Source organism: Ceratotherium simum, chromosome 27 (assembly GCF_057802395.1).
Source record: "Ceratotherium simum simum isolate JZ-2026a chromosome 27, ASM5780239v1, whole genome shotgun sequence".
NCBI lineage: Eukaryota > Metazoa > Chordata > Mammalia > Perissodactyla > Rhinocerotidae > Ceratotherium > Ceratotherium simum.
In genome coordinates this window covers 3383243-3410837 of record NC_141926.1, presented here as the reverse complement: position 1 = coordinate 3410837, position 27595 = coordinate 3383243, and the positions used below count along the sequence as shown (strand labels likewise).

General features: G+C 41.7%; 1 protein-coding gene across 7 annotated transcripts in view; it reads right to left on the bottom strand.

The window, feature by feature from the left end:
• HSF2BP (heat shock transcription factor 2 binding protein) overlaps window positions 1-27595 on the bottom strand; it is a 110525-nt gene that overhangs the window by 20205 nt on the left and 62725 nt on the right. For all 7 annotated transcript variants that reach the window (XM_087418022.1, XM_087418020.1, XM_087418019.1 and 4 more), the window contains one exon: window positions 25987-26090. In XM_087418022.1, coding sequence (XP_087274148.1) covers window positions 25987-26090 — 104 coding nt within the window. The remainder of the gene's footprint in view (window positions 1-25986; window positions 26091-27595) is intronic.

The window sequence follows — 27595 nt, the reverse complement described above, 5'->3', positions numbered from 1 at the left end:
CATTCCACTTCAGTGGCCCAGGGTTCACCAGTTCGGATCCTGGGCGTGGACCTACTCACCGCTCATGGAGCCATGCTGAGGTGGCGTCCCACATAGAAGAACTAGAAGGACCTACAACTAGGATATACAACTATGTACTGGGGGCTTTGGGGAGAAAAAAGAAAAAAAAGGAAGATTGGCAACAGATGTTAGCTCCAAGCCAATCTTCCTCAAAAAAAAAAAAAAGGGGTGTTAAGAACTGTTACTCCATGGTAAACACTCAACGTGTAGATTTGCTCAGCATCTTCAGAGGAGTCAGCCACTGGGTGGCATCTGACCGATAAGAGAACTGAGGATTGGTTTTTGTCAAATTTAAGTGCTAAATATACTCACGGGTTGAAAGGGTGTGGTGAAGTGACTGTGCTGTTTCCCAGGGGAAGGCCTGGTGGTGGCAGTCTGCTAAGAGACCTGCTGGGCCCATGGTCTGGGCCTCCTCCCTCTTTTAGGGCCCCGGAATGATCTGGATGAGGAAAGGCTGCCTCGGGTCATGCTCACCCACAGAAACTGAGGTTTTTGGAGCAATGGGCTGATGGAGTAATTGACCTCGGGGTGGTCACTGCTGGTGACTGGGATGCGCTCGTCCCCATCCAGGGCACTTTCTGACTCCCTAGCAAGCCAAACTCCCCATCATGAGGTTGCCTCGAAAGCATGGGAATCAGAGCAGAGGCAAGGATGTGTGTAGAAGGAGATGAGCCCAGAAGCCTGGGGAGTCACCCCTGTCCCTCACCATGCACTCACCTCCAGTGATGGGCCCACATTCTGCACAGTCCTCAGCACCCTCCCCTGCACCGTCTCTCTGCGACCTCATGCCACACTCAAGCCTGGACAGCCCCTCCATTCACAGGGTCTGTCCCACTGGCGTGCGCACCATTACAATCACACTGTCTGTGCACTGCGAGGGCAGACATCGAGTCTCGTCCCCTGCTCAACACTCAGCCAAGACTAGGAGTTTGAGGCACATCAGTGTTCCATCAGGTGAAGGAAGGCACTCTGGTCTGGTCTCGGGAGAATGCAACAAGGTCCACAACTCTCTACTCACATATTTTCAGTTAGGTTCCTAATTTGTACATTCTAAGTATCTGGGTTTTCCTCATTTCACTCTGAGAAGGCAGCATTATTTACAAGTTCTTGGGGGAACCTGTGTCCCCCCGACTGCACTCTGCACAGCCAGTTTACGGAGCACTCGCGTGTTCAGGAGCCCCAGGCCCACTGCACATGGGACTCGCCCTCACAGCCACACGCCGAGTGGGCCTTGATCACCCTTGATCACCCCACCTGGAAAGTGGCTTTCAGAAAGTGGTTTTTCTGGAGTCACAGTGCTAGCAAGTGGGGGAGCCAAGATCACACCCTGCTTTGCTCACCCACGCAGGGATGTGGCAGTTGACTTCTGAGGGACCACGTCACTCTTATGTTCACTCATTCATGGACTCATTCATTTATTCCCTAAACATCAGTGAGCACCCAGCAATTACCAGGCACACTGCTGGTGTACAGAACTGAGGCGGGGAAGGCTGAGCCTTAACACGTCCTCTCAGTTAGGCTGCAGCAAGAGAAAGCAGAGTTGGTGACAGACTCAGAGCTGCTGGAGTAAAGTGGGTGAGCTAGGCCAGGGCGTCATTCAAGAGTCTGAGAGAGGAGAGAAAGCAAGACCAAGAGGCTGGGACTGAGGAAGGCTATTAGACCTCGTGTCCCTGGGTTCCTTGGGAAAAGCAGCATCAGTAGAGCTGTGGGGACAGGGTCTGTGTGAAGACTAGGGATGGAAAGACTGGAGGGAGCCCTACTGTGAGGCGTGAATGGCGGAAGATGGGGGAGGAGAGAGCAAGCCCAAGGGAGAGGCAGCCATTAAGGAGAGGAGTTCCGTGAGGTGCCGTAAGGCCAGGAGCCTTCACAGAGCACGATGTCGTGCGAGAGGCTGCTGCAGAGACTTCGCGAGTCTTCCAGGGTCTGCAGTTGTATCTGGTGACCTCATGAGGATCCCTGGTTAATTTGCAATGAAGAGAATGCTTAAGGGGCCGGCCCCGTGGCTTCGCGGTTGGGTGCGTGCGCTCCGCTGCTGGCGGCCCGGGGTTCGGGTCCCGGGCACGCACCAACGCACCGCTTCTCCGGCCACGCTGAGGCCGTGTCCCACATGCAGCGGCTGGAAGGATGTGCAGCTATAACATGCAACTGTTTACTGGGGCTTTGGGGAAAAAAAGAAAGAAAGAAAGAAAGAAAGAAAGAAAGAAAGAAAGAAAGAAAGAATGCTTATGCATCTTTACGTTGTGAATATACGTGAATAATTATGCATGAAATATAGTTTGTAATATCATGTAGTATATAGTGTTTCTAACTCTTGGAGAATGGTGATACCATTCATTTATTTGACTTTGTGACACCACCTTACTCTTCAATATGCTGTATAGCACATGTTCTAATTTAAATTGACTTATTTAATTTCCAAATATTTGGAGATTTTCCAGATATCTTTTTGGTATCAATTTCTAATTTAATTCCACTGTGCTCAGGAAACATATCATGTATGATTTCAATCCTTTTAAATTTATTGAGAGCTGTTTTACAGCCCAAAATGTGGTCTACCTTGTAAACGCTCCAGGTGCACTTGGAAAGAACATGTATTCTACCGTTCTTGGGTGGTGCGTTCTACAAGTGTTGGTACTTCCAAGTTGGTTGGTGATGTTGTTTAGTCTTCTCTATCCTTACTGATTTCCTACTTGTCCTGTCACTTATCAAGAGAGGGATGTCGAAATCTTTGACCATCATTCTGATTTGTTTATTTTTCCTTTTAGTTCTGTCAGTTTTCACTCCATGTGTTTTGAAGCCTTATTATTAAGCACATACACATTTAAGATTGTCATGCTCTCTCAATGATTTTACTCCTTTATCATTACAAAATGTCCTTCCTTACCCCTGGTAATAATCTTTCCTCTCTACTTTGCCTGAGGTCAGTATAGCCACTGCAGCTTTCCTTTAATTAGTATTATATACATATATAAAAATACATATAAAATATATATATTTACATATAAAAATATTTTAAAATACATTTCCATCCTTTTAACCTACACGTCTATATTTAATGTGGCTTTCTTGTAAATAGCATACAATTGGGCCTTGCATTTTTAATTTGACAATCTCTACTTTTTAATTATAGTATTTAGATCATTTATATTTAATGTGATTAGTAACTTGTATGGGTTTAAATCTGTCATCTTGCTATTTGTTTTCTACTTGTCCTATCTGTTCCTTGTTCTTTTTTTCCCTTCCATGTCTGCTTTCTTTTGGATTAACTTAGTATTATTTTGTGATTCCATTTTATCTCCATTATTGGCTCATTGGCTATATCTCTTTGTTTTTTTAATTTTTCTTTAAGTGGTTACTCTAGGGAATAAAATATACATGTTTAACTTATCACAGTCCATCTTCAAAATACACCACACTACTTGTGTGTGGTGTAAGAAGCTTACAACAGCACTCTTCCTCTTCCCCTCCATCCTTTTGCAATTGTTGTCCTATGTATGTTGAAAACCTCAAAATGCATTTTTATTATTTTCATTTTAAATAGGTACCTTTTAAAGAGATTGAAAAGATATGAAGAAAAATATCCACATATTTGACATTTCTGGCGCTCTCCATTCCTTTGTGTAGAGCCCGATATCATGTTCCTTCTGCCTGAAGACGTTTTAATATTTCTTGAGGGGCAGGTCTGCTGGTATAGAATTCTCTCAGCTTCTGCTTGCCTGACAAAGTGTTCCGTCACCATTATTTCTGGAAGGTATTTCTGGCAGGGTTTTTCTGCCGTCAGTCTCACAGTGCTGCTCTGGGGTCCTCTGGCCCACATGGTTTCCGATAAGGAGTCTGCTGCCATTTTTAACTTTGTTCCTCTCTGTCTAACGTGTTTTTTCCTCCTGTTGCCTTTAAGAGTTTCTCTTTGTCACTGGTTTTCTGCCATTTGATCATGATGTGCCTTGGTGTAGTTTTCTCTTCTTGGATCCGTAGGCTTATAGTTTACCTCAAATTTGGATATTTTGGGCCATTATTTCTTCAAATTTTTTTAGTGCCTTCTCCCTTCTCTCCTTCTAAGACTCCAATGACATGCTTGATATTGTCCCATGGGTCACTGGTGCTTTTTGCTTTTTTGTTTTTCTTTCAATCGTTTCTCCTCTTTGCGTGACGGTGGAAATCCAACGAAGACAATGACAATATGAGGAAATCTGGTAGCTTCATGTTTTCCCTTGGGGTTGTGGCCATCCTCTTCAAAAAGCATTTGGGGGCAGGCTGTGTGCGCTCACCACCTCTTCACCTTCCTACCTCTGTTCCTCCCCACACTGTGTAATCACAGTAAACAAAAACATGTTTGCTGGCACAAATTCTCACATTTAAAATTTACTACCCATAAACTGAAATTTCTGGAAAACTAAACCAAAAGGTAATTCTTGGAAAGATCTCTCAGATAAGATGCCTAAATTCTGTCAGGCCACAGGTATGTGATAATCCTCATGGCAGAAGGAAAGCACAACAGTTAATAAGAGTTCTAATAGCTACATTTATTGAGTACTTACTGCACCCAGCACATGCTTACATGCATTATCTGATATGCTCTGTAAAACTCTTTGAGATGGGTACACGTTCTCATTTACTGATGAGGAAACTGAGGCTCAGAGGAATGTGAATACCCTACTTGACAACGCCAGTCAGTTAGGAAGTACCATATTTGGTGTTTATATTCCAGCCCTCTGATTACACACCTTGTGCCCGAGCTTGTATGTTTTCTCCTAGGCTATGCCGAATTTATCAATTAAACCAACATTTAATTTGAAATGTAAAAAATTATGTCTCCATTTAATAGACGATACACCATTCTGAGAATTCTGTTTGCCAGTGGTATTTCTGTTACGGTTACTCACATCTGCTTATTTTAATGTATTTGACATGTGTTGAAGTGGGACTAATTTGGTTGTGATTCAGGTTCGGCATATATATCAGAGCTGACCCATCTGCTACACAAGTGTATTTTACAAAAGAAGCAAATTCCTAGTTGGGCTAAGTAACACCTTTTCCATTTCCCTCTGTGTGTGATCTATTGTGTAAAGCATTGTGTTGGAAAAGTTGAGAAGTGATTTTGGAAAGAGGGAAGTAAGGAATCTGTTGCTAGAGTGTAATTCAGAAACAGATGAGCTGATGGAAGAAGTCAAGATGTGCACATCCATTATGGGGCACTTTTAATTCGGAAAGGCTGAAGTAATAACGTCTCTTTGGGTTTTGGAAAGAAAAAATGAGAAATATGAAGTAGCCTACTATATAAAGTTTCACTAATCCATCTCATAATCATCTAAACGGTTGATACATTATGTTCCCAGACCTTCAACATCCAACTTGAAACCACTCTCTAGGGAGCCCTTCCAGATACCCCATCCCCAAGTCAGATCATTCCTTCTTCAGTGTCCCAGGGTGAATATTACAAACGGACTCATGTTTGTACTTTCTGATTTATTGCTTGTTAATCGCCTGGAACTTTTTTTTTTTTAAATCCCTAACTAGGTAAGAGAGTAGAGACTAGGGTTGTATTTCTTTTGTCTCACAAATTATACTGCTGGGGCTTAACATCTCCTCTTCAGACCGTGCTGCTGAGCTGGGGCTTTACCTGTCCCCATGGCGGTGGAGGGTCTTACCTGATCCCATGGTGGTAGTCCGAACAAATCCGAGACCAGCACCGTGTGCACCCACGCCTCTGAACGAGGGACAAGTGCACGCTTTTATGTAGCGTAGACCGAGTCACTCTGAAATGCACTCACAGGGCTCATGGTGTAAAGCTAAATCACGGTGGTTTGCTTTATAAAGAGGGGCTAATGTCTTTTTGCTATGTAAACGTCTTCTGACTCGACTTTTAGGAGTGGGTGAGATTTGGACACATTTTTCGAGCATGAAGGTCCGTCATTCTCAGAGATGCCCACGTTTGCATTGCAGGGCTGACTCTGAGGTTCCCCTAGCCTCTGGGCAGAAGTGGTGGAGGCCCTAGCTGGATGTCATAGTAGGGCAAGAACAATTGCCACCTGAGGAAACAAAGCAGCGAATGGCTAAAAAGATTCATAAAAAACATGACAAAAATAAGAGATTTTCTAAAATGCTTGCTTGCCACTTGGAACAAATAGTGCACAAGGCATGATTTGAATTTCTATTTCTTAGATTTTAATTGAGGACATTCTGGTGGCTTTAGAGATATTTGTACACTAAGGTTTAATGTTCAAGGCACCTATTTCTTTAACCTCAAGAAAAAAGACCTGTAGGCAACAAAGGAAAACCAAGTAAATATTTCATTTCTTGGCTGCGTGAGTGCTACAGTGATGTGTAGCTTATTTCGAAGGCAGCTTTGGCGTTATTTATTTTCAGTTTGTCCAAGGTTGGACCTGAGTCTAGGAGTCAGCCAGCCTAGACCCACACACCCCAGGAGCAGAGGTTCTGGCTGCAGGACAGCAACAGAGGCTCTCCTGCCTGCCTGGGAAGCCAGATGCATTTTGTAGACAGTGGGATGCACCACGATGCAGGTGCCTCTCTGCATATCCAGCAAGCTTTGCACGCCACGCGGTGATGTGCACTCAGGCACAGTACCTGCCAGTCTGCAAAGACGGGAGCGTCCAGGAGTGCGCACAGCACTGGATCTGGGTCTGTGAGAGTTACTGCCTGTATCCCGTATTAAAGAACTTAGAATCTGCAGGGAAGGTGTATTAGTCAGGGTTCTTCGAGAAACAGAACCAACAGGATATGCATATGTAGATAGATACAAGAGATTCATTATAGGAACTGGCTCACGTGGCTATGGAGGCCGAGAAGTCCCACGAGCTGTTGCCTGCAAGCTGGAGAACCAGGAAAGCTAGTGCTATAATTCAGTTCAAGTCCGAAAGCCCAAGAACTTCTGGAAGCTCAGACGTCTGAGGGGAGGAGAAAATGGATGTCCCAGCTCATGCAGAGAGAGCAAATTCAACCTTCCTTGGCCTTTTTGTTCTACTCAGGCCTCAACAGATTGGATGACGCCCACCCACACTGGTGAGGGCGATCTTCTTCACTCAGTCTATAGATTCAAATGCTGATCTCTTCCAGAGAAACCCTCCAAACACAACCAGAAATAATGTTTTACCAGCTCTGAGCACCTCTTAGCCCAGTCAAGTTGACACATGAAATGGCCCATCACAGAAGGCAAGACTTACATGAACTAGAGTGAGACAGTACACAGTACTGGATGTCATGACGATGATAACTAACATTCTGAGTGCCGGCTCTGTGCTGGGCCTTATCCTGAGCACGCTACATGCATTTAACTCACATAATCCCCTTACCAGCCCTGTGAGGTCACTGCTAATGCCACCTGAGCCAGACAGTGGGGCTCCCAACAGAGCAAGGGGTCCAAGGAGGAGAGATGTCAGTATGGGTTGGAGTGGGCAGGACAAGAGGACTGACCCAGATGCCAGGCTTTCGGGTCTGGGGGACAGCAGGAATGAGGTTGGTCTGGAGATGTGGGAAGGACTTCTCTGGAATGGCTTTAGCAAATCATTATTTTTCTTTCTCTCTCCCCATTCCTGCCTTCTCCCCTTTCTTCCTCTTTCTTTCTTTCTGTTATCACAGTAAGTTTAATAAGTGCAACATATTTAGAGAAAAGTACACAACGTGAATGTGAAGCTGAGAGAATTATCACAAAGAAAGACTCGTTAACACCACTCAAGTTGAGAAATGGGAAGCTGCCAGCACCCTGGAAACCCTTTGTTCCCTCCTAATCACTTCTTGCTTCCTCCTTTCTCCCATTGTTGAACATTATATAAATGGAACCATGCTCTTCTGCTGACTGTTTCATTCACATTTTGTCTGTGAGGTTCCTCATGCTGTTGCATGCTGCTGTAGACACACCCACTGCTGTACTGCATGGCTTCTCAGCACTGCTGACCTTTGCGCAGGATAATTCTTTGTTGTGGGGGCCATCAAGTGCATCATAGGATATTGAGCAGCACCCCTGGCCTCCATTCACTAGATGCCAGTAGCATCTCCCAGTTGTGACAACCAAAAATGTCTCCAGACATTCAAAATGTCCCCTGGAGGGCAAAATGCCCCACCCCGACTTGAGAACTACTGCTGTATAGTACTCCATTATAAGAATTTATCCCTTTATTATTTGGATTGCACATTTGGATTGTTTCTGGTTTTTGGCTTTTACAAATAATGCTGCTCCACAAATCCTCGTGCCTATCTCTTGGAAACTGTCCACATTTTCCTGTTGAGTGTACCTTTTAGAAAAGGAAGTTTTGGATCTACAGAAGTGCATGTCTTCAACTCTAGTAGCTTATGCTGGGCTGTTTTCCAAAGTGGTTGTACCAACAGTAAAATTTACCAACAGCACGGGAGCACTCTGATTGCTTTTCATTCTCATGAACACCTGCTATTGCCGGCTCCTTCACCTTAGCCAGTCTGATGGGGAGGAGTGCTGTCTCGCTGTGGCTGTAATATGCATTTCTCTGTTGAGTCTTGAGGTTGGACACCTTCTCCTGTGTTTACTTGGCTTTTTGGATATCCTCTTTTGTCAGGTCTTATTCTCATCTCCCACCTGTTTTTCTGTTAAGTTGTCCGTCATCTTATCAATTTTTTCATTCTGGATACAGCATCTTTGTTGGTTTTATAAAAGTTGCAGATATATTTTACCACTCCGTGTTCTGCTTTATTTCTCTTAATCGTGTCTTTTTTTTTTAATTTTATTTTTTTATTGATGTCATAATAGTTTATAACACTGTGAGATTCCAGTTGTACATTATTATTTGTCAGTCACCACATAAATGTGCTCCTTCACCCCTTGTGCCAACCCCCCAACCCCCTTCCCCCTGGTAACCACCAAACTGTTCTCTCTGTCCATGTGTTAGTTTATATTCCACATATGAGTGAAGTCATACAGTGTTTGCCTTTCTCTGTCTAGCTTATTTCACTTAACATAATACCCTCCAGGTCCATCCACATTGTTGCAAATGGGACGATTTTGTCTCTTTTTTATGGCTGAGTAGTATTCCATTGTGTAGATAAACCACATCTTCTTTATCCAATCATCTGTTGATGGGCACTTGGGTTGCTTCCACTTCTTGGCTATAGTGAATAATGCTGCAATGAACATAGGGGTGCATAAGCCTCTTTGGGTTGTTGATTTCATGTTCTTTGGATAAATACCCAGAAGTGGGATAGCTGGATCATAAGGTATTTCTGATTTTAATTTTTTGAGGAATCTCCACACTGTTTTCCATAGAGGCTACACCAGTTTACATTCCCATTAATGGTGTCTTTTGATGACTCAGAAGTTCCCATTTGAATGCAGTCTGAGTGCTTTATGTCTCCTGTTCAGGAAGTATTTGCCTACCTCAAGGTCATGAACATATTTTCCTGTTATCTCCTAGAAGCCTTCTCTTTTTGCCTTTCATATTTAGTTGTACAGTCTCTCTGATCTGGGTGTATGGTGTATGGTAAGCATCAAGTTTAATTTTTTTCCCATATGATATCCACTGACCCAGAACCATTTATTGAAAGGACTGTCCTCTCCCCACGGCTCTCCAGAGCAGCCTTTGTCTCTTAACAGCATTCCACTGTTTCCGGGCTCTCCACTCCACTCCACTGGTCTGCCATTTTGTAATACCACACTGTCTCTTGTCAAGATTGATAAGTCATGATAGCCAGTACAGACATTTCCTCCTACCTTACTTTTCTTCAAGAATGCCTTTGCTTTCATTGGCTCCTTTCCACATAAATTTTAGCATCTGCCTGTCAAATTCCACCATTAGTTCATCAGCTCCAGCCAGAAAATTCCTAGAGGAAGACTTTGGTCCAGCTCAGATCACGTGCCAATCACCAAGATCATCACTGTGGCACTGCCCAGTCCCACACTGACTGATAGTCAGCGTAGAAGGCCTGCTCCAGGGGAAGAGGGCAGGAGCATACCAAGCTGACCAGGACAATAACCCTAGAGAAACTAAGTCAAGGGCTAACTTTCCCAGCCCAGAGTCCCATCATGCCATCAAAGATTAACCTGGGGACTCCATCCCAGCCTAGGCTGGGTGATCAACCTGAGGGTTCAACCTGGGAAGTGTGCAGAACAGGAGGAAGCTTCAGGCGATGTTGGGCCAGAGCTAGGTATCCACTAACCGCTTGTAGGCTGGGGCAAAAAGACCCAGAGGCTTAGGAAAAGGTGGAATGGATTCAGAAGACCCTCAGAGATCCAGTCAGGGCCCAGCTCATGAAGAACTGGAAAGCAAATCCACAACTGAGGCAGGAGACCCCGTGGAAAGCCAGAGGAACGCTGCAGGCAGGGTAACCCTGGCCTGAGGGAAGCAGACACTCTCTCCTAAGCATGCTGGGCTGCGCTACAGGGGGTGGAACCAAGATCGCTGCTGAGGGGCACTGGGAGAGGCAGGCTTTTGATAGCAGGAATTTCAAAGAAATCTAAGATCTGGTTCCTACCAAAAAGAATGTACAGTCTAGTTGGAGATAACTGGCATTTATGAAAGAGGATAACAAGAAAATATTAAATTAAATTGTCTCTAAGTAAAATGGGAAACCAAAGGAGAGAGAACTCAATGAGGGCTAGAGCAGCAGCAGAAAGCTGCTAAGAGGTACAGCCTAAGCTGAGCCTTCAAGACAGGCAGGAAGAGGAAACAGACAGAATGAGGCAGTATTCAAAGTTGTTGGGGTGGGAGGGGGCAAAGACATGAGAAGCTGTGCAGAGCATCTGAGAAGGAGAAGACCAGGAGAGGGAACACCCATTAATCCAGTGGCTCCTATACCCCCAGGCCATGCAAGGCGCCTGACACAGTGACTTCCATAATCCCCACTGAACAGATGAGGGAACAGAGCTTGAGAGAGGGTCAGAATCTTGTTATAAGTCCTACAGCTGTTAAAGAGCAGAATTCAGATGCAACTACAGGGCTGTCAGTGTTCAAAGCCAAGCTCACTCTCTGCATTCGTTTGGGAGTGAGCAGGGAGCATGGTGAGAAAGAAGGAAAGGGAAGCCTGAGGGTGGGTGCTGAGAGTCAGAGAAGAGCACTCAGACTGAGACTTCTGGAGATCTCGATGTCCATAAGCAGAGGGACAGTGGGGCCAAAAGGGACACTTGGAGAATATGAGTAGATACGGAGTGAGAGTAGAGAGTGGGGAGAGCAGTCAGCTAAGAAGCTGTTGGTGATCTAGGTACAAGGTGTCAAGGGAGGACAGAGCCACATGAGATTTTTCATTCTTTTTTTTTTAATTGTGGTAAAAAAAAAAAATATATATATATATATATAAATTTACCCTCAACAATTTTGAAGTGTACAGTATTATTAACTATATGCACTGTTGTACAACAGATCTCTAGAACTTTTTTCATCTTTGATGACTGAAACTTTGTATCCACTGAACAACTTCCCGTTCCCCCTCCCCCCAGCTCCTGGCAACCACCCGTCTACTTTCTGTTTCTGAGTTTGATTACTTTAGACCTCGTATAAGTGAATCATACAGTATTTGTCCTTTTGTGACTGGCTCATTTCACTCAGCATAATGTCCTCAAGGCTCATCCATGTTGTAGCAGGTGTCAGAATTTCCTTCTTTTCTTTTTTGAGGAAGATCAGCCCTGGGCTAACATCCATGCCAATCCTCCTCTTTTTGCTGAGGAAGACCGGCTCTGCGCTAACATCTATTGCCAACCCTCCTCCTTTTTTTTTTCGCCCCCAAAGCCCCAATAGATAGTTGTACATCATAGTTGCACATCCTTCTAGTTGCTGTATGTGGGATGCGGCCTCAGTATGGCCGGACAAGCCGTGCGTTGGTGTGTGCCCGGGATCCGAACCCAGGCCGCCAGTAGCGGAGCACGCGCACTTAACTGCTAAGCCACAGGGCCGGCCCCTCCTTCTTTTCTAAAGCTGAAAAATATTCCATTGTATGTATATACCATAATTCCTTTATCCATTCATCCATCAGTGGACATTTAGGTTGCTTCCTTATCTTGACTACTGTGAATAATGCTGCAGTGAACACGGGTATGCAAATATCTCCAAGGTCCTGTTTTCAGTTCTTTTGGATAAATACCCAGAAGTGGGATGAGATCTTTCATTCTTCCTAGAGGACTTTCAAAAACAGTTTCCACAGAGCGTGCCTCTAAAACGCCAGCCCTGCCCATGTATCACACACGGCACATGGCAAGGTACATCTACCCAGATCTCTAGATTGAGTTATGCTCCGGGGTCACTGTCTTCCAGCTTTAAGAACTTCCTTTCTTGTAAAGAAGGTCTGATGGCAATAAAATCTCTCAGTCTGTGTTTAGCCAGGAATGTATTTTGCCTTCATTTTTGAAGAACAGTTTAGCTGGACAAGGATTCTTGGTAGACAGTCTTTTCTTTCAGAACTTTGAAAACATTATACTCTGCTTTATGACCATTGTTTCTGATGTGTGGTGAGCTGTTAATCTTATTGTTTGTGTATTGTGTACATGTTTTTCTCTTGCTGACTTTGACATGTTCTCTTTGTCTTAAGTTTTAACAGTTTGACTATGATACATCTCAATGTAGATCTCTCTGTGCTTAGCCTACTTGGAATGCACTATGCTTCTTGGATGTATGGATGTATAGACTGTTTTTCATTAAAGCTAGGAAGTTTTCAGATGTCACTTCTTCAGGTACTTTTTCTTTTCTTTTTTTATTGCGATTACTTTGGTTTATAACATTATATAAATTTCGAGTGTACGTCATATTTCAATTCCTGTATAGATTACATCATGTTCACCATGCAAATACTAATTACAATCCATCACCAAACACATGTGCCTAATCACCCCTTTCATGCTCCTCCCTCTCCATTTTCCCTCTGGTAACCACCAATCCAATCTCTGTCTCTGTTTGTTTGCTGTTGTTTTTATCGTCTATTTATGAGTAAGATCATATGGTATTTGACTTTCTCCCTCTGACTTATTTCGTTTAGCATAATGCCCTCAAGGTCCATCAATGTTGGTCACAAATGGCAAGATTTCATCCTTTTTTATGGCTCAGCAGTATTCCATTGTGTATATATACCACATCTTCTTTACCCACTTGTCCTCGATGGGCATCTAGGTTGCTTCCAAGTCTTGGCTATTGTGAATAATGCTGCAATGAACACAGGGGTGCACGTATCTTTATGCATTCGTGTTTTCACCTTTTTTGGATAAATACCCAGTAGCGGGATAGCTGGATTGTAGGGCAGTTCTATTCTTAATTTTCTGAGGGATCTCCATACTGTTTTCCATACCCAGTAGTGGGATACCTGGATAGTATGGTAGTTCTATTCTTAATTTTCTGAGGAATCTCCATACTGTTCTCCATAGTGGCTGCACCAGTCTGCACTCTCACCAGCAGTGTATGAGAGTTCCCTTCTCTCCACATCCTCTCCAACACTTGTTGTTTCCTGTCTTGTTAATTATAGCCATTCTGACAGGTATGAGGTGATATCCCACTGTAGTTTTGATTTCCATTTCTCTGATAGTTAATGATGTTGAATATCTTTTCATGTGCCTGTTGGCTATCTGTATATCTTCTTCAGAGAAATGTCTGTTCAGATCTTTTGCCCATTTTTTAATTGTGCTGTTAGTTTTTTTGTTCTTGAGATGTATGAGCTCTTTATATATTTTGGATATTAACCCCTTGTCAGATACATGGTTTGCAAATGTCTTCTCCCAATTGTTAGGCTGTCTTTTCGTTTTATTGATAGATTCCTTTGCTGTGCAGAAGCTTTAGATGTAGTCCCATTTGTTTATTTTTTCTATTGTTTCCCTTGCACAGTCAGACATGGTACTTGAAAATATGCTGCTAAGACTAATGTCGAAGAGCATACTGCCTATGTTTTCTTCTAGAAGTTTCATGGTTTCAGGTCTTACATTGTTCAATACATTTTGAGTTAATTTTTGTGTATAGCATAAAATAATGTCTCCTTTCATTCTTTTGCATGTGGCTGTCCAGTTTTCCCAGCACCATTTACTGAAGAGACTTTCCTTTCTCCATTGTATGTTCTTGGCTCCCTCGTCGAAAAGTAGCTGTCCATAGATGTGTGGGTTTATTTCCAGGCTCTCGATTCTGTCCCATTGATCTGTGTGTCTGTTTCTGTGCCAGTACCATGCTGTTTTGATTACTATAGCTTTGTAGCATATTTTGAAATCAGGGAGTGTGATACGTCCAACTTCATTCTTTTTTCTCAGGATTCCTTTGGCTATTCGGGGTCTTTTTTTGTTCCATATAAATTTTAGGATTCTTTATTCTATCTCTGTGAAAAGTGTTGATGGAACTTTGATAGGGATTGCACTCAATCTGTAGATTGCTTTAGGAAGTATGGACATTTTAACTATGTTAATTCTTCCAATCCAAGAGCACGGGATATCTTTCCATTTCTTTGTGTCTTCTTCAATTTCTTTCAACAATGTTTTATAGTTTTCAGTGTACAGATCTTTCACCTCTTTGGTTAAGTTTATTCCTAGGTATTTCACTCGTTTTGTTGTGATTGTAAATGGGATGGTATTCTTAATTTCTCTTTCTGCTGCTCACTGATAGTGTACAGAAACGCAACTGATTTTTGTATGATTTTGTATCCTGCAACTTTACTGTATTCATTTATTATTTCTAAAAGTTTTTTGGTGGATTCTTCACGATTTTCTATATATAAAATCATGTCATCCCCAAATATTGACAGTTTCACTTCTTCCTGTCCAATTTGGATCCCTTTTATTTCTTTTTCTTGCCTGACTGCTCTGGCTAGGACTTCCAATACTATGTTAAATAAGAGTGGTAAAAGGGGGCACCCTTGTATGGCTCCTGTTCTTAGAGGGATAGCTTTCAGTTTTTCTCCATTGAGAATGATATTAGCTGTGGGTTTGTCATATATGGCCTTTATTATGTTGAGGTACTGTCCTTGTATACCCATTTCATTCAGTTTTCACCATAAATGGATACTTTCTCTGCATCTATTTAGATGATCATGTGATTTGTATTCTTTATTTTGTTAACGTGGTACATCATGTTGATTGATTTGCGGATGTTGAACCATCCCTGCATCCCTGGAATGAATCCCATTTGATCACGGTGTATGATCTTTTTAATGTATTGTTGTATTCGATTTGCTGGTATTTTGTTGAGGATTTTTGCATCGATGTTCATCAGTGATAACGGCTATAATTTTCTTTTTTTGTGTTGTCTTTGTCTGGTTTTGGTATCAGGGTAACGTTGGCTTCATATAATGAGTTAGGAAGCTTCCTCTCCTCTTCAATTTTCTGGAAGAGTTTCAGAAGGATAGGTATTAAGTCTTCTTTGAATGTTTGGTAAAATTCACCAGGGAAGCCATCTGGTCCTGGACTTTTTATTTTCTGTGAGGTTTCTAATTACTGTTTTGATCTCCTTACTGGTGATTAGTCTATTCAAATTCTCTATTTCTTCTTGATTCAGTTTTGGAAGGTTTTATGATTCTAAGAATTTATCCATTTCTTCTAGATTATCCAATTTGTTAGCATATGGCTTTTCATAGTATTCTCTTATAATCTTTTGTATTTCTGAAATGTCCATTGTAATTTCTCCTCTTTCATTTCTGATTTTATGTATTTGAGCCTTCTCTCTTTTTTTCTTGGTGAGTCTAGCTAAAGGTTTGTCAATTTTGTTTATCTTTTCAAAGAACCAGCTCTTAGTTTCATTGATTTTTTCTAGTTTTTTTAATCTCTATTTCATTTCTTTCTGCTCTGATTTTTATTCCTTCCTTCCTTCCTTCTACTGATTTGGGGCTTTGTTTGTTCTTCTTTTTCCAGTTCCTTTAGGTGCACTGTCATATTGTATGAGATTTTTCTTGTTTGTTGAGGTAGGCCTGTATTGCTATAAACTTCCCTCTTAGAACTGCTTTTGCTGTATCCCACAAATTTTGGCATGTTGTATTTTCATTTTCATTTGTCTCCATGTATTTTTTGATTTCTCCTTTGATTTCTTTATGGATCCAATCATTGTTCAGTACCATTTTGTTTAATCTCCAAATATTTGTGGCTTTTCCCATTTTCTTCCTATAACTGATTTCTAGTTTCATACTGTTGCGGTCATAAAAGATGCCTGGTATTACTTCAATCTTCTTAAATTTATTGAGACTTGTTTTGTGGCCTAATATGTGATCTATCCTGGAGAATGTTCCATGTGCATTTGAAAAGAATGTGTATTCTGCAGTTTTTGGATGGAATGTTCTGTATGTATCTACTAAGTCCATCTGGTCTAATGTGTCATTTAAGGCCAATGTTTCCTATTCTTCTGTTTGGATGATCTATCCACTGACGTAAGTGGAGTGTTAAAGTCACCTACTATTATTGTATTGCTGTCTATTTCTTCTTTTATGTCTGTTAATAATTGCTTTATATATTTAGGTGCTCTTACGTTGGATACACAGATATTTACAAGTGTTATATCCTCTTGTTGGATTGTTTCCTTTATCATTATGTAGTGCCCTTCTTTGTCTTGTTCCAGTTTCTGTTTTAAAGTCTATTTTGTCTGATATAATTATTGCTAGCCTAGCCTTCTTTTCATTGCCATTTGCATAGAATATCTTTTTCCATTCCTTCACTTTCAGTGTGTGAGTGTCTTTAGGTCTAAAGTGTGTCTCTTGTATGCAGCATATATATGGGTCTTGTTTTTTTAATCCATTCAGCCACCCTGTGCCTTTTGATTGGAACATTTAGTCCAGTGACATTTAAAGTAGCTATTGATAAGAATGTACTTATTGCCATTTTGTTACTTTTCTTGTGGGTGTTTCAGTAGTTCTCTATTCCTTTCTTCTTCTCTTGCTGTCTTCCCTTGTGGTTTGATGGCTTGCATTAGTATTATGTTCAGGTTCCTTTCTCTTAATTTTTTATGTATTTATTATAGGTTTCTGGTTTGTGATTACCATGAGGTTCATATATAATAATCTAGATATATAGCAATCTATATTAAGTTGATGGTCTCTTAAGTTTGACCTCTTGCTAAAAGCTCTACTCTTTTACTCCCCTCCGCCCACATTTTGTTTTTGATATCATATCTAAGCTCTTTTTTGTGCATGTGTATCTACTACCCTCTTATCATGGAAATAGGTTAGTACTTTTGTTTTCTGACCTTCATATTAGCTTCATAGGTGGTTGATCTGCTACTTTTACTGTATATTTGCCTTTACCAGTGATTTTATTGCTTTTTTTTTTTGATAATTTTATCACTCATATTCATGTTCTTCTCTTTCCCACTTAAATAAGTCCCATTAGCATTTCTTGTAAGGCTGGTTTCTTGGTAATAACTCCTTTAGTTTTTGCTTGTCTGGGGAAGTCTTTCTCTCTCCTTCCATTCTGAATGATAACATTGCCAGGTAGAGTATTCTTGGCCGTAGGTGTTTTCCTTTCAGCACTTTAAACATATCGTACCACTCCCTTCTAGCCTGTAAGGTTTCTGCTGAGAAGTCAGCTGATAGCCTTATGGGGTTTCCTTTGTGTGTAACTTGCTGCCTTTCTCTTGCAGCTTTTAGGATTCTCTCTTTAATTCTTAACGTTTTAATTATAATGTGTCTTGGTGTGGGCCTCTTTGGGTTTATCTTGTTTGGTGCTCTCTGTGCTTCCTGTACCTCAATGTCTGTTTCCTTCCTTAGGTAGGAAAGTTTTCAGCTATTATTTCTTCAGATAGATTCTCTGCCCCTTTGTCTCTCTCTTCTCCTTCTGGGACACCTATAATATGGATGTTACTGTGCTTGATGTTGTCCTGGAGGTCCCTTAGACCATCCTTGTTCTTTTTAATTCTTTTTTCTTTCATCTGTTCAGCCTGGGTGATTTCCTCTAGTCTTTCATCTAGCTCACTGATCCATTCTTCTCTATCATCAACTCTGCTACTGAGTCCCTCTAGTGAATTTTTCATTTCTAATATTGTATTCTTCATTTCTGATTGGTTCTTTTTTATATTTTCCAATTCTCTGTTGAAGTTCTGAGTTCATCCATTCTTCTCCCAAGATCAGTGAGCATGCTTACGACTATTAGTTTGTACTCTTTGTCAGGTAGATTGTTTATCTCTGTTTTATTTAGTTGTTCTGAGGTTTCGTCTTGTTCCCTTACTTGGAACGTATTTCTTTGTCTCCTCATTTTGCCTCCTTCTCTGGGCTTACATCTATGTATTAGTAGGTCAGCTATGTCTCCCAATCTTGGAGATGTGGCCTTATAAAGGAGATGCCTTATGAGGCCCAGCAGTGTGCTTCCCTCTCGTCACCAGTTCCAAATGTTCCTGGAGTGTCCCCTGTGTGGGCTACGTGTGTCTTCTGTTGTGACAGGGTTGCTCTTGCTGCAGGTGCCCACAGAGGCTAGACTGTCCCCTTGGCTGGCTGGCTGTAATGCTCAGCTGCATGTGGCTCCTATGGATCCAGTATATCGGGTGTGGGAAGCCCCAGCACAGCTGGCTGCAAGGTCTAACAGCACATTCCCGTTGTAGTTTTTCTGTTAAGTGAGTAGGCCCCCAGCGTGGCTGGTTGCTAGGCTCAGGGGCTTATAAATGCTGTAGGCCTCCAGCCTGCAAGGCTGTTGTCAGTTCTCTCAGGATAACAGCTGAGAGAGGCCAGCCCCAGGCATGGGAGCACCCAACTGTTCCAGGCTTTGGAAGGTGGGGCTGAACAGCTATGTGGCTGTTTGAGAAGCACAAGTCTTCTGCAGCTGACAAAATCCACTGCTCGCAGGGCCACAAACCCTGTCAACAAAGTCCTGCCCCACAACAAGGGACTGTGCTAACTGAGGTGGAAGAGGCAGAAATTCTTTCCTGGAGAGAAAAAAGCCACCTTCTAGCTGTGACACTTCACAGCCGGCCAGAGCAACCTTAAAGTATGAAGCCTTCCCTGGAGGAGTGGGGGATGTGATCGGGGGAGTGTTAGCACAATAAGCAGCTTTTGAACTCAGCACAACTGAGACAAGTGTAATAATATCTGGCTTTGCTGGCTATTAACAATGGGGAACACCCCCAGAAAAGCTATCGGACATAAGGGGAAAAAGAGCCTGCTCTTAAAGGGCCCACACACAAATTCACCTGTTTCGGAAAGCAACCTAAAATCATCAGAAAGGAAGGGGCACTGTCCTTTGGTGAAAAGACACTCACTTGATAGGCTCTGGGTGAGTCTCAGTAAGAGGTGAGACCTCCCCAGGCTGGGACCACCTCCCCAGGGACTGAGACATTGGTGGCAGCCATTATTGTGACCTAGTACAAGCCTGCCAACACAGACACTGGCAGACATCATTGGAGTTCTTCCCCTGGCCTGTTAGCACAGGGGTCTGCTCCACCCACTAGAGCACTGATTTAATCCAGCTCAGCCAGGGCAGGCAGCCCACCCTAGGGACTGGCCCCCACTCAACAGTAAACCCTCCAGCACCTTGTTTACCCTTACAACGTTGGCAAATACTCTGGGAGTCCCCTACTAGGCAACTCATTTAGAGTGGGACCTGGCTTCGTTTCCCGCCCCCACACCCTGTAAGCCCATGGAAACTGAAGGTCATTTTGACAAACGTCCTCAAAGCAGGAGTTAGCTCAGGTCTCTGGCCTTCCACTTTCACTTGGCTTTTGTGCTCTGGGTATAATTACTTTTTTTCTAGCTCAGAGGAGCATTTTTAAAAACGTTTTTTTACTTCTCACCCAGCATCTTGACTGTTGTCAGTTAAGGAGAGTTGGTCCAGGATCTATTCCATCGTAGCCTTGGCTCCCAATTCACAGCCTTCAAGGATGGACTGTAGGAAGATCTGTAGGAGGCCACTGAAGTTCTTTAAATGAAAACTGATGGAGGCTCAAAACTAGGTGGTAATGGTAGATGGTGGTAAGATTCTGTATATATTTTGAAAGTAGAGCCATTAGGATTTCCTAACAGATTGGATGTGGGTGTGAGAGAAAAAAGGAGCAAGAATCACTCCAAGGTTTTTAAAGGCCTGAGAAATTGGAAAAATGGAGTTGTCATCAACTGAAACTGGGAAGGCTGCGGGGGGAGTTTAGTGTGGGAGAAAGTTAGGAATTTAGTCTGAACACATTGAGCTTGAATGTCTATTAGGTGCCCATATGGAGATGTCTGAATGTCTATTAGATATCCATAGGGAGATGTCAAGTAGATAGTTGGATATATGAGTCTGGAGTTTCGGAGAGTGGTCTGGGCTGAAGATACAAATTTAGTAGAACTATCAATGTTTCATATTACTTAGGCAAACCAAATAAATGTAAAGTGGGAGGAAAATGCCTCTATGCCTATTCAACATTGTACACGTGGATAGGGAAGGCAGCGCTACGTTAAAAGTTAAAAAAGTAATCATAATACTAGCTTGCATTAACAGTTACATAACATGTGCTCATCATCCCAATACACTCTGTCCTCACCAGCTATTTGCTAGAGCTCTATGCCAGTTCTGCTGCTTACAAGGAATGTGAAGAATGTGGAGAAAGCCTGGGAAAAAGCCAGACATACAGTTCAATAAAGGGAAGGAAAATGAAATCCAGCAAAGGTTAAAGGAAATGAGATTATTCAGTCAGGGATGACTAATAGCAACTGATCCCGTACTCGGGATCAGAGAAGTCCGGAAACCTGAAAGCAACTTGCCACCTTTAGGTCAAATGAAATAAAAGGAAATGAGCTTTCATTGTGGCATGAATTATATTAGAAATAAAAAGGGAAACTTAACACCTATTTAACACCTACTATATTAGGTGTTAGCCTGGGCACTATTGCATTTTAATACACATGAAGATCCTTGAGGTAGAAATCCCCATTTTGCAGATCAGAAAAGAGGGAACCTAAAAGCTTAGGTAAGTTCTCAAGTAGAAAAGGTGCAATTTCGATGTGTGTCTAATGAGTCCAAAGTCTATGTTCTTTAAAATATATCAAATTTCCTAACGGGAAAACTGATAAAAGCAGGAAACAATTATTGAGAGAAGTAATGAAATCTTTTTTCCTAGATCTCTTCAACATTAGAGAAGATTCTTTTTGTCTAGGGTATTTTCATAAAGCAGATCTACCTAAAAAGCAAAGGGGCAGAATAAGCCAGTTTTCAAATTCTCTCCTAGTCTTAAGCAGTTATGAACTGTTTCAGAGTCTAGAACTTTGAAAACAATCACACCACCACCACCAAGTACCACATATTATTTTTCAGGAAACTATTTTTCTATTCTAGAATAAAATATGTATTCACCTTACTAAAATACACACCAAATTCTGCAACAAATTTTGCTTTATAAGTTAAAGTAACTCGACACATAATTTCAGGGGTCAAACATCCTGGGCTTGATAGACCTTGTTTTTGTTTGACTGTGGTAACAAATAACTCTAAAGATATCCAGTAAGATGACCCTGCAAAAGATTTATTAGGGTTTGGACTGTCCTCATCGTGTCAAAAGAACCAGTAATTGTCTTTATGGACAAGAAAGCCTGATGCCCCAGTGGTAAAAAGTGGCATTAAAGCAACTTCACCACCACCCACTATTGTATATGACCCGAAGGTTAAGCAGAAACAATCCACCCTGGTCAAAGAGCACCATCTCTGGTGAGTGTCAGGAACTGACACTCTTGGGTTGCTTGCTACCTAGAGAGCTGCATAAAATAAAATGAAACTCATCAAGATTTTCACTCAGCCCTGGAAAACATCTGGAGTACCAGAGCTAGAAAGGGCCCTAGAGAACATTTAGCCCAAGGCCTTCTTTTTATGAGAAAGTGAACAACTGGCAAAAGGTGCTGAAGGATCACTGGCTGCAAGCTAGCTCATACAGAGAGGAGCATCTAGTTTCAGGACATCTATCTCAGGAGCTGAGCCAAGCAGACCTAGACGCAAGTAAAGGCGAGAAGTAACCCAGAACCAAGGCTTCCATCCCCGAAGCACTTCCTGCAGAAGAGCAGCCCAGTAGAGTGCCTAAGAAATGGGAGCTGAAGCCCAGCTGTCAGGGTTTCCCCCTAGCAGCTGTATAACCTTGAGAAAATTACTTCACCTCTATGTGCCTCAGTTTCCACATCTATAAAACAGAAATTGTAATATTTACCTTATAAAGGTATTTAGACAAATAAATCTGTGATTATATGTAAAGCACTTAAAACAGTGACTGGCATTCAAAAAGTATTAGGTATTCTTATTTAATTATTCTCTCCCTCTCCCCACCCCCGGCCCCCTCCAACTGGCATCATCTGCTTGCACATGGCCCATGACAACCAGCCTGGATAGTTACCTTATAGGTCAAGTCCAGGACCCACCTCTGATTCTATGGGTCCCTTAGTTCACCTTTTCAGGGAAAAAAAAGCTGTTTGGTCAAGTATCCAACCCTGATGGGAGGGGTTATCATGCAATACAAACACAGCCCCCATCGGCCTGCCCTTAAAACTGTGGAAGGTCTGGGGTTTTATCCTACTTGCAAGCTAACAAGTTAGCATGCTATAGTTTCATGGATGCTGGCAGAAGACGTGAGACTTCTGAGTCCAAGACAAAGAACTTGATTACTCCACAGCAACAGCCATATCCAGAGCATCAGCACTTGTGCCAGTTCAACAAGACCCAATTCCACAGGGCCGTGCACATGCCATGGGGGGCATTACAGAAAAGGAATCCCAAGCTCAGGGAACCCAAATCTTTCATAATGGGTAGTAAGCCTGCCTGACCTTTGCCCTAAAAGGAAGCATTACCCTTACTGCATGGGTATAAACAAACCCACCCTTCGCTCTGGAGAGAGACGTATCTCCATCTTCCAAGGGTGTTCACTATACAAGAACCCTTGAAAAGGGAGCCGGGAACAAAGGAGGTCAGCTCTCTGCTCTGAAGACATAAAGAAACACGAGAGAGCCCGTCTCCCAACAATATCCAAATAAACGGACATTTTATACTGTGTTCATGGATTGGAAGACTCAATATTGCTAAAATGTCGATTCTCCCCAAAATGAACTATCAATTCAACACAATCCCAATAAAAATCCCAACAGGATATGTTTTGGTAGAAAGTGACAAGCTGATTCTCAAACTCATATGGAAATGCAAATGACTCAGAAATAGCCAAAACAACTTTGAAAAATAAGAGGATTTACACTACCCGACTTTATGGGTATTGGCATAATGTTAGAGGATTTACACTACCCGACTTTATGGTATTGGCATAATGATACAAAACTGGATCCATGGAACAGAACAGAGTCCAAAACTATACCCTCACATATATTGTCATCTGATTTTCAACAAAGGTGCAAAGGCATTTCAGTGGAGAAAGGAGAGTCTTCAAAACAAATGGTGCTAGATCAAGCAGGTAGGTAGCCTCATGCCGAAAAAAAAGAACTTCAATTCATACTTCTCGCCATTATATAAACATTAACTCAAAATGGATCATAGACCTAAATGTAAAATGCAAAACTATAAAACTATTAGAAGAAAACACATTAAAAAATATTTCTGACCTTGAGTTAGGCAAAGATTTCTACACCAAAAGCATGATTCATAAAAGAAAAAGAACTATAAACTTCATCAAAATTAAGATCTTCTGTTCTTTGAAGATGCTCTTAACAGAATGAAGACCAGTAATAGACTAAGAGAAAATATTTGCAAACTACATATCTGACAAAGGATTTGTATGCAGAATATACAAAGAACTCTCAATACTCAATTGAAATAACCCAATTTTTTAAAAATGGGCAAAAGATATGAATAGACACTTAATCAGAGGAGATATGCAGATGGCAAATAAGCACACGAAAAGACAGTCAACATCATTAGTCATAACAAAATGCAAACTAAGACCACAGTGAGGTACCACTACACTCCTACTGGAATGTCTAAAATTAAACAGAATGACCATAACGAGTACTGACGAGGATATGCAGCAACTGGAACACTAACACTCTGCTGGGGGGAGTGCAAAATGGTTAACCACTTTGGAAAACAGTCTGGTAGTTTCATAAAAACTAACATACAATCCAGACATTCTACTCCTAGGTATTTACCCAAGAGAAATGAAAGCATATGTCCATGCAAAGACATACAAGAATATTCATAGCAGCTTTATTTATAATAGCCAAAACATGGAGACAATCCAAATGCCCATCAATAGCTGCATAAATAAAGCAATCATAGTATATCAATATAATAGAATACTATTTAGCAATAAAAAGAAATCAACTGTTAACACACACAATATGAATTAATCTCAAAATAATTATGCTGAGGGAAAGAAGCTAGACCAAAAAGAATACAAAACGGAGCCGACTCTGTGGTGTAGCAGTTAAGTGCTCGCACTCTGCTGCTGGCGGCCCAGGTTCGGATCCTGGGCTCGCATCGATGCACTGCTTGTCAGGCCACGCTGTGGCGGCAGTCCATATAAAGTGGAAGAAGATGGACACGGACGTTAGTGCAGGGCCAGTCTTTCTCAGCAAAAAAAGGGGAGGATTAGCATGGATGTTAGCTCAGGGCTGATCTTTCTCACCAAAAAAACAAACAAAAAAAACAATACAAAACGTATGATTCCATTTACATAAACTTGTAGAAAATGAAAACTAATCTATAGTGCAGAAAGGAGGTGAGTGGTTGCCTGGAAAGAGGGGAACAGAGTGATGGGAGGGATCACCAAGGAGCACAAAGTACCTTTAGGGGTGGGCCGGCCCAGTGGCATAGTGGTTAAGTTTGCGCGCTCCGCTTCAGTGGCCCAGGGTTCACAGGTTCAGATCCCGGGCCCAGACCTACATACCGCTTATCAAGCCATGCTGTTGCAGGCGTTCCACATATAAAGTAGAGGAAGATGGGCATGGATGTTAGCCCAAGGCCAATCTTCCTCAGCAAAAAGAGGAGGATTGGCAATGGATATTAGCTCAGGGCTCATCTTCCTCATCAAAAAAAAAAAAAAAAAAAGAAGTACCTTTGGGGGTGATGGGTATGTTCATTATCTTGATTGTGGTGATGATTTTATGTGGTGTATATTTATGTCAAAACTTATCTGGGGCTGGCCCCGTGGCTTAGCAGTTAAGTGCAGGCGTTCAGCTACTGGTGGCCCGGGTTTGGATCCCGGGCATGCACTGGCACACCACTTGTCCGGCAATGCTGAGGTGGCATCCCACATACAGCAACTAGAAGGATGTGCGACTATGACATACAACTATCTACTGGGGCTTTGGGGAGAAAAAGGGAAAAAAAAAGGAGGAGGATGGGCAATAGATGTTAGCTCAGGGCTGATCTTCCTCACAAAAAAAAAAACTTATCAATTGTTTGTCTTAAATGTGTGCAGTTTATTGCATGTCAATTATACCTCAAAAAGACTGTTAAAAAAAAATAAGCATTTACCACCCAGTGGAACTGAAGCTCAAAAACAGAAATTGACTTGAATTATGAAAAAATAAGGAAAGTCCATTTTTTTGCACACAAGCGAAATACATACCTACTAAATACATAGTGTTATAAATTATGATGAACAGATTGGGACAAAATTTTAGGTTAAATTGGTGGTAAGGGAGAAGAGGAACAGTAAAGACGATAGCTGCTTCTTTTACAGTACATTTAAATAACACATATACATAATATACATATATAAAGCTTCAGAGCCGCAACCTCCCTCAGATTTCTGCTTCCCCACATTCCTTAACAAGGGGACTTCTCCTTTACCCGATATTCAGAGCTGCAGACAACACATATAGTACTGTATTGTTCTCAAAGAAAGAGATAGGTTATTGTCATTTACCAGTTATTTTATAAGATAATTTTTCTTTGTATCACAGAATCATAACTAAATTGAAAGCAATACTTCAGAAACACAACTACAAATAACTTAGCATACCACTGAGTTTTCCATAATTTTAAATCCATTTTTCAAAGAAATGGTAACACCTTGGGACAATCAATCCTAATTTCTGATACTTCACAACTTCCTTCAGCCACAGAGGAACAGGCACATGAGCCAGCTGAGGAGATAGATAGGTAAACCCTCTCCTTACCACTCAAAAGCCACCACAGCAAAGGGATGAATCCTGGGCTCTCACTGATATACTTCAAGCCTTTCACATTGATGCTCACGTTGTACAGGGACATCAGCATTAACCTGAAATGTAAAAGAAAATGGTGCTGAAATGTTGGCTCCTCCACACTATACTTCACCCTAAATAAATTTCTTGGTTAATAGGATTTTAACATCTTTAGGGGTTTCCTTACATTTCAGGTGTCCAATTCTACAATCTGGATGACAGGTATAATAAGCAGAAGGTATGTGAAATAATATTTGTCTCTGTGAGGCTACAGGAAAATGGGAAACTTTAGCAACAGTGCCACATAATACCACCATTTATAGGTTCACATAACCAAGAGACACGAATGTGGAGAAGGTCCCACAGGAAACCTCAAAACCATATTTATTGAGTCATCTTTTTTATTACCAATCCTGCATTTATATACAGGCAACTCTCAATTCATAAGCATATTATATTCTAAAAGTTCAATTCAGCTGTTTAAAATTTAATCCTATCTTTTCATTCAATGAACGTTATCCATTGCGTGTGGGTAGTGAGGTCAGGCCATACAAGCCTGTTTAATCCACAGCATGAGGGATCAAGAGCGCCACAACCCCAACCATCCCTAAAAACCAACAAAACAGTATCCAGAGTTAAACAGGATTTCACTGTCGTGGGAACTGACCACAACTGGTAACAAAGAGTCTAATGAAAACTAGAAAACTAGAGGACTGGTTTCTGACAATACTGCAGAATACAGAGATCCCAAAACTTCACGTTGCAAAGCAATAAAAAAGGCTACACAAATATTTTGCAAACCCCTGAAAGAATGGATGAGCTTGCAAGAAATGAAGGGACAACATCTCTGATCAGGAACTTAGTGAGAGCACAAATTCAGGGAGGTTAAGTGCTCAAGATGACAGATTCCAGAAGCAAAGAGCTTTGGTATTAGTGGCTTCATGCAGAGGGACAGAAGGAGAAGCCTCAGACCAACACAAGACAAGGATTCAGATCACAGACCCCTGCAGAAAGCCAGGAAAGAGTGAACTTTCAAGCTTGGCCTAAATCCATCCTTTTTGTATGGCCTAAAAATCCACAAGCCAATGCTTTTAACACAAAGCAGACCTGGGATAGGAGCTCCTCCAGCTGCCTGGTCAAAGTAAACTAACATTTTCTTAAAAGAAAGGACCCTCAACCTGATTTTCAAAGAATTCCCACAAATACAGTACTAATGAATGTGAGTTCATAATAAAAATCACAAAACACATGAAAAACAAGACCTTATAAGTAACAGCACAAAGAACCAATGAGAGCCAGATACAAGAAGTATCAGAGTCAGATACTAGAAGTATCAATTGCAGAGTAGAAAATGAGTATTTTAATAGGTATAAATAATTCAAAAAGAAATTAAAAACATGAGTATTATAAATGACTAGGGAATTCAAAAGAGAACCTAGGAGAGCTTACAAAAATGAAAACTATAATAATCGAACTATACAACTCAAGGGTAAATGACCCCTGGGAAAGGAGAAACGCTAAACAGGAAACAGAGCTAAAGAAATTGTAGTGAAGGGCCGGCCCTGTGGCTTGGTGGTTAAGT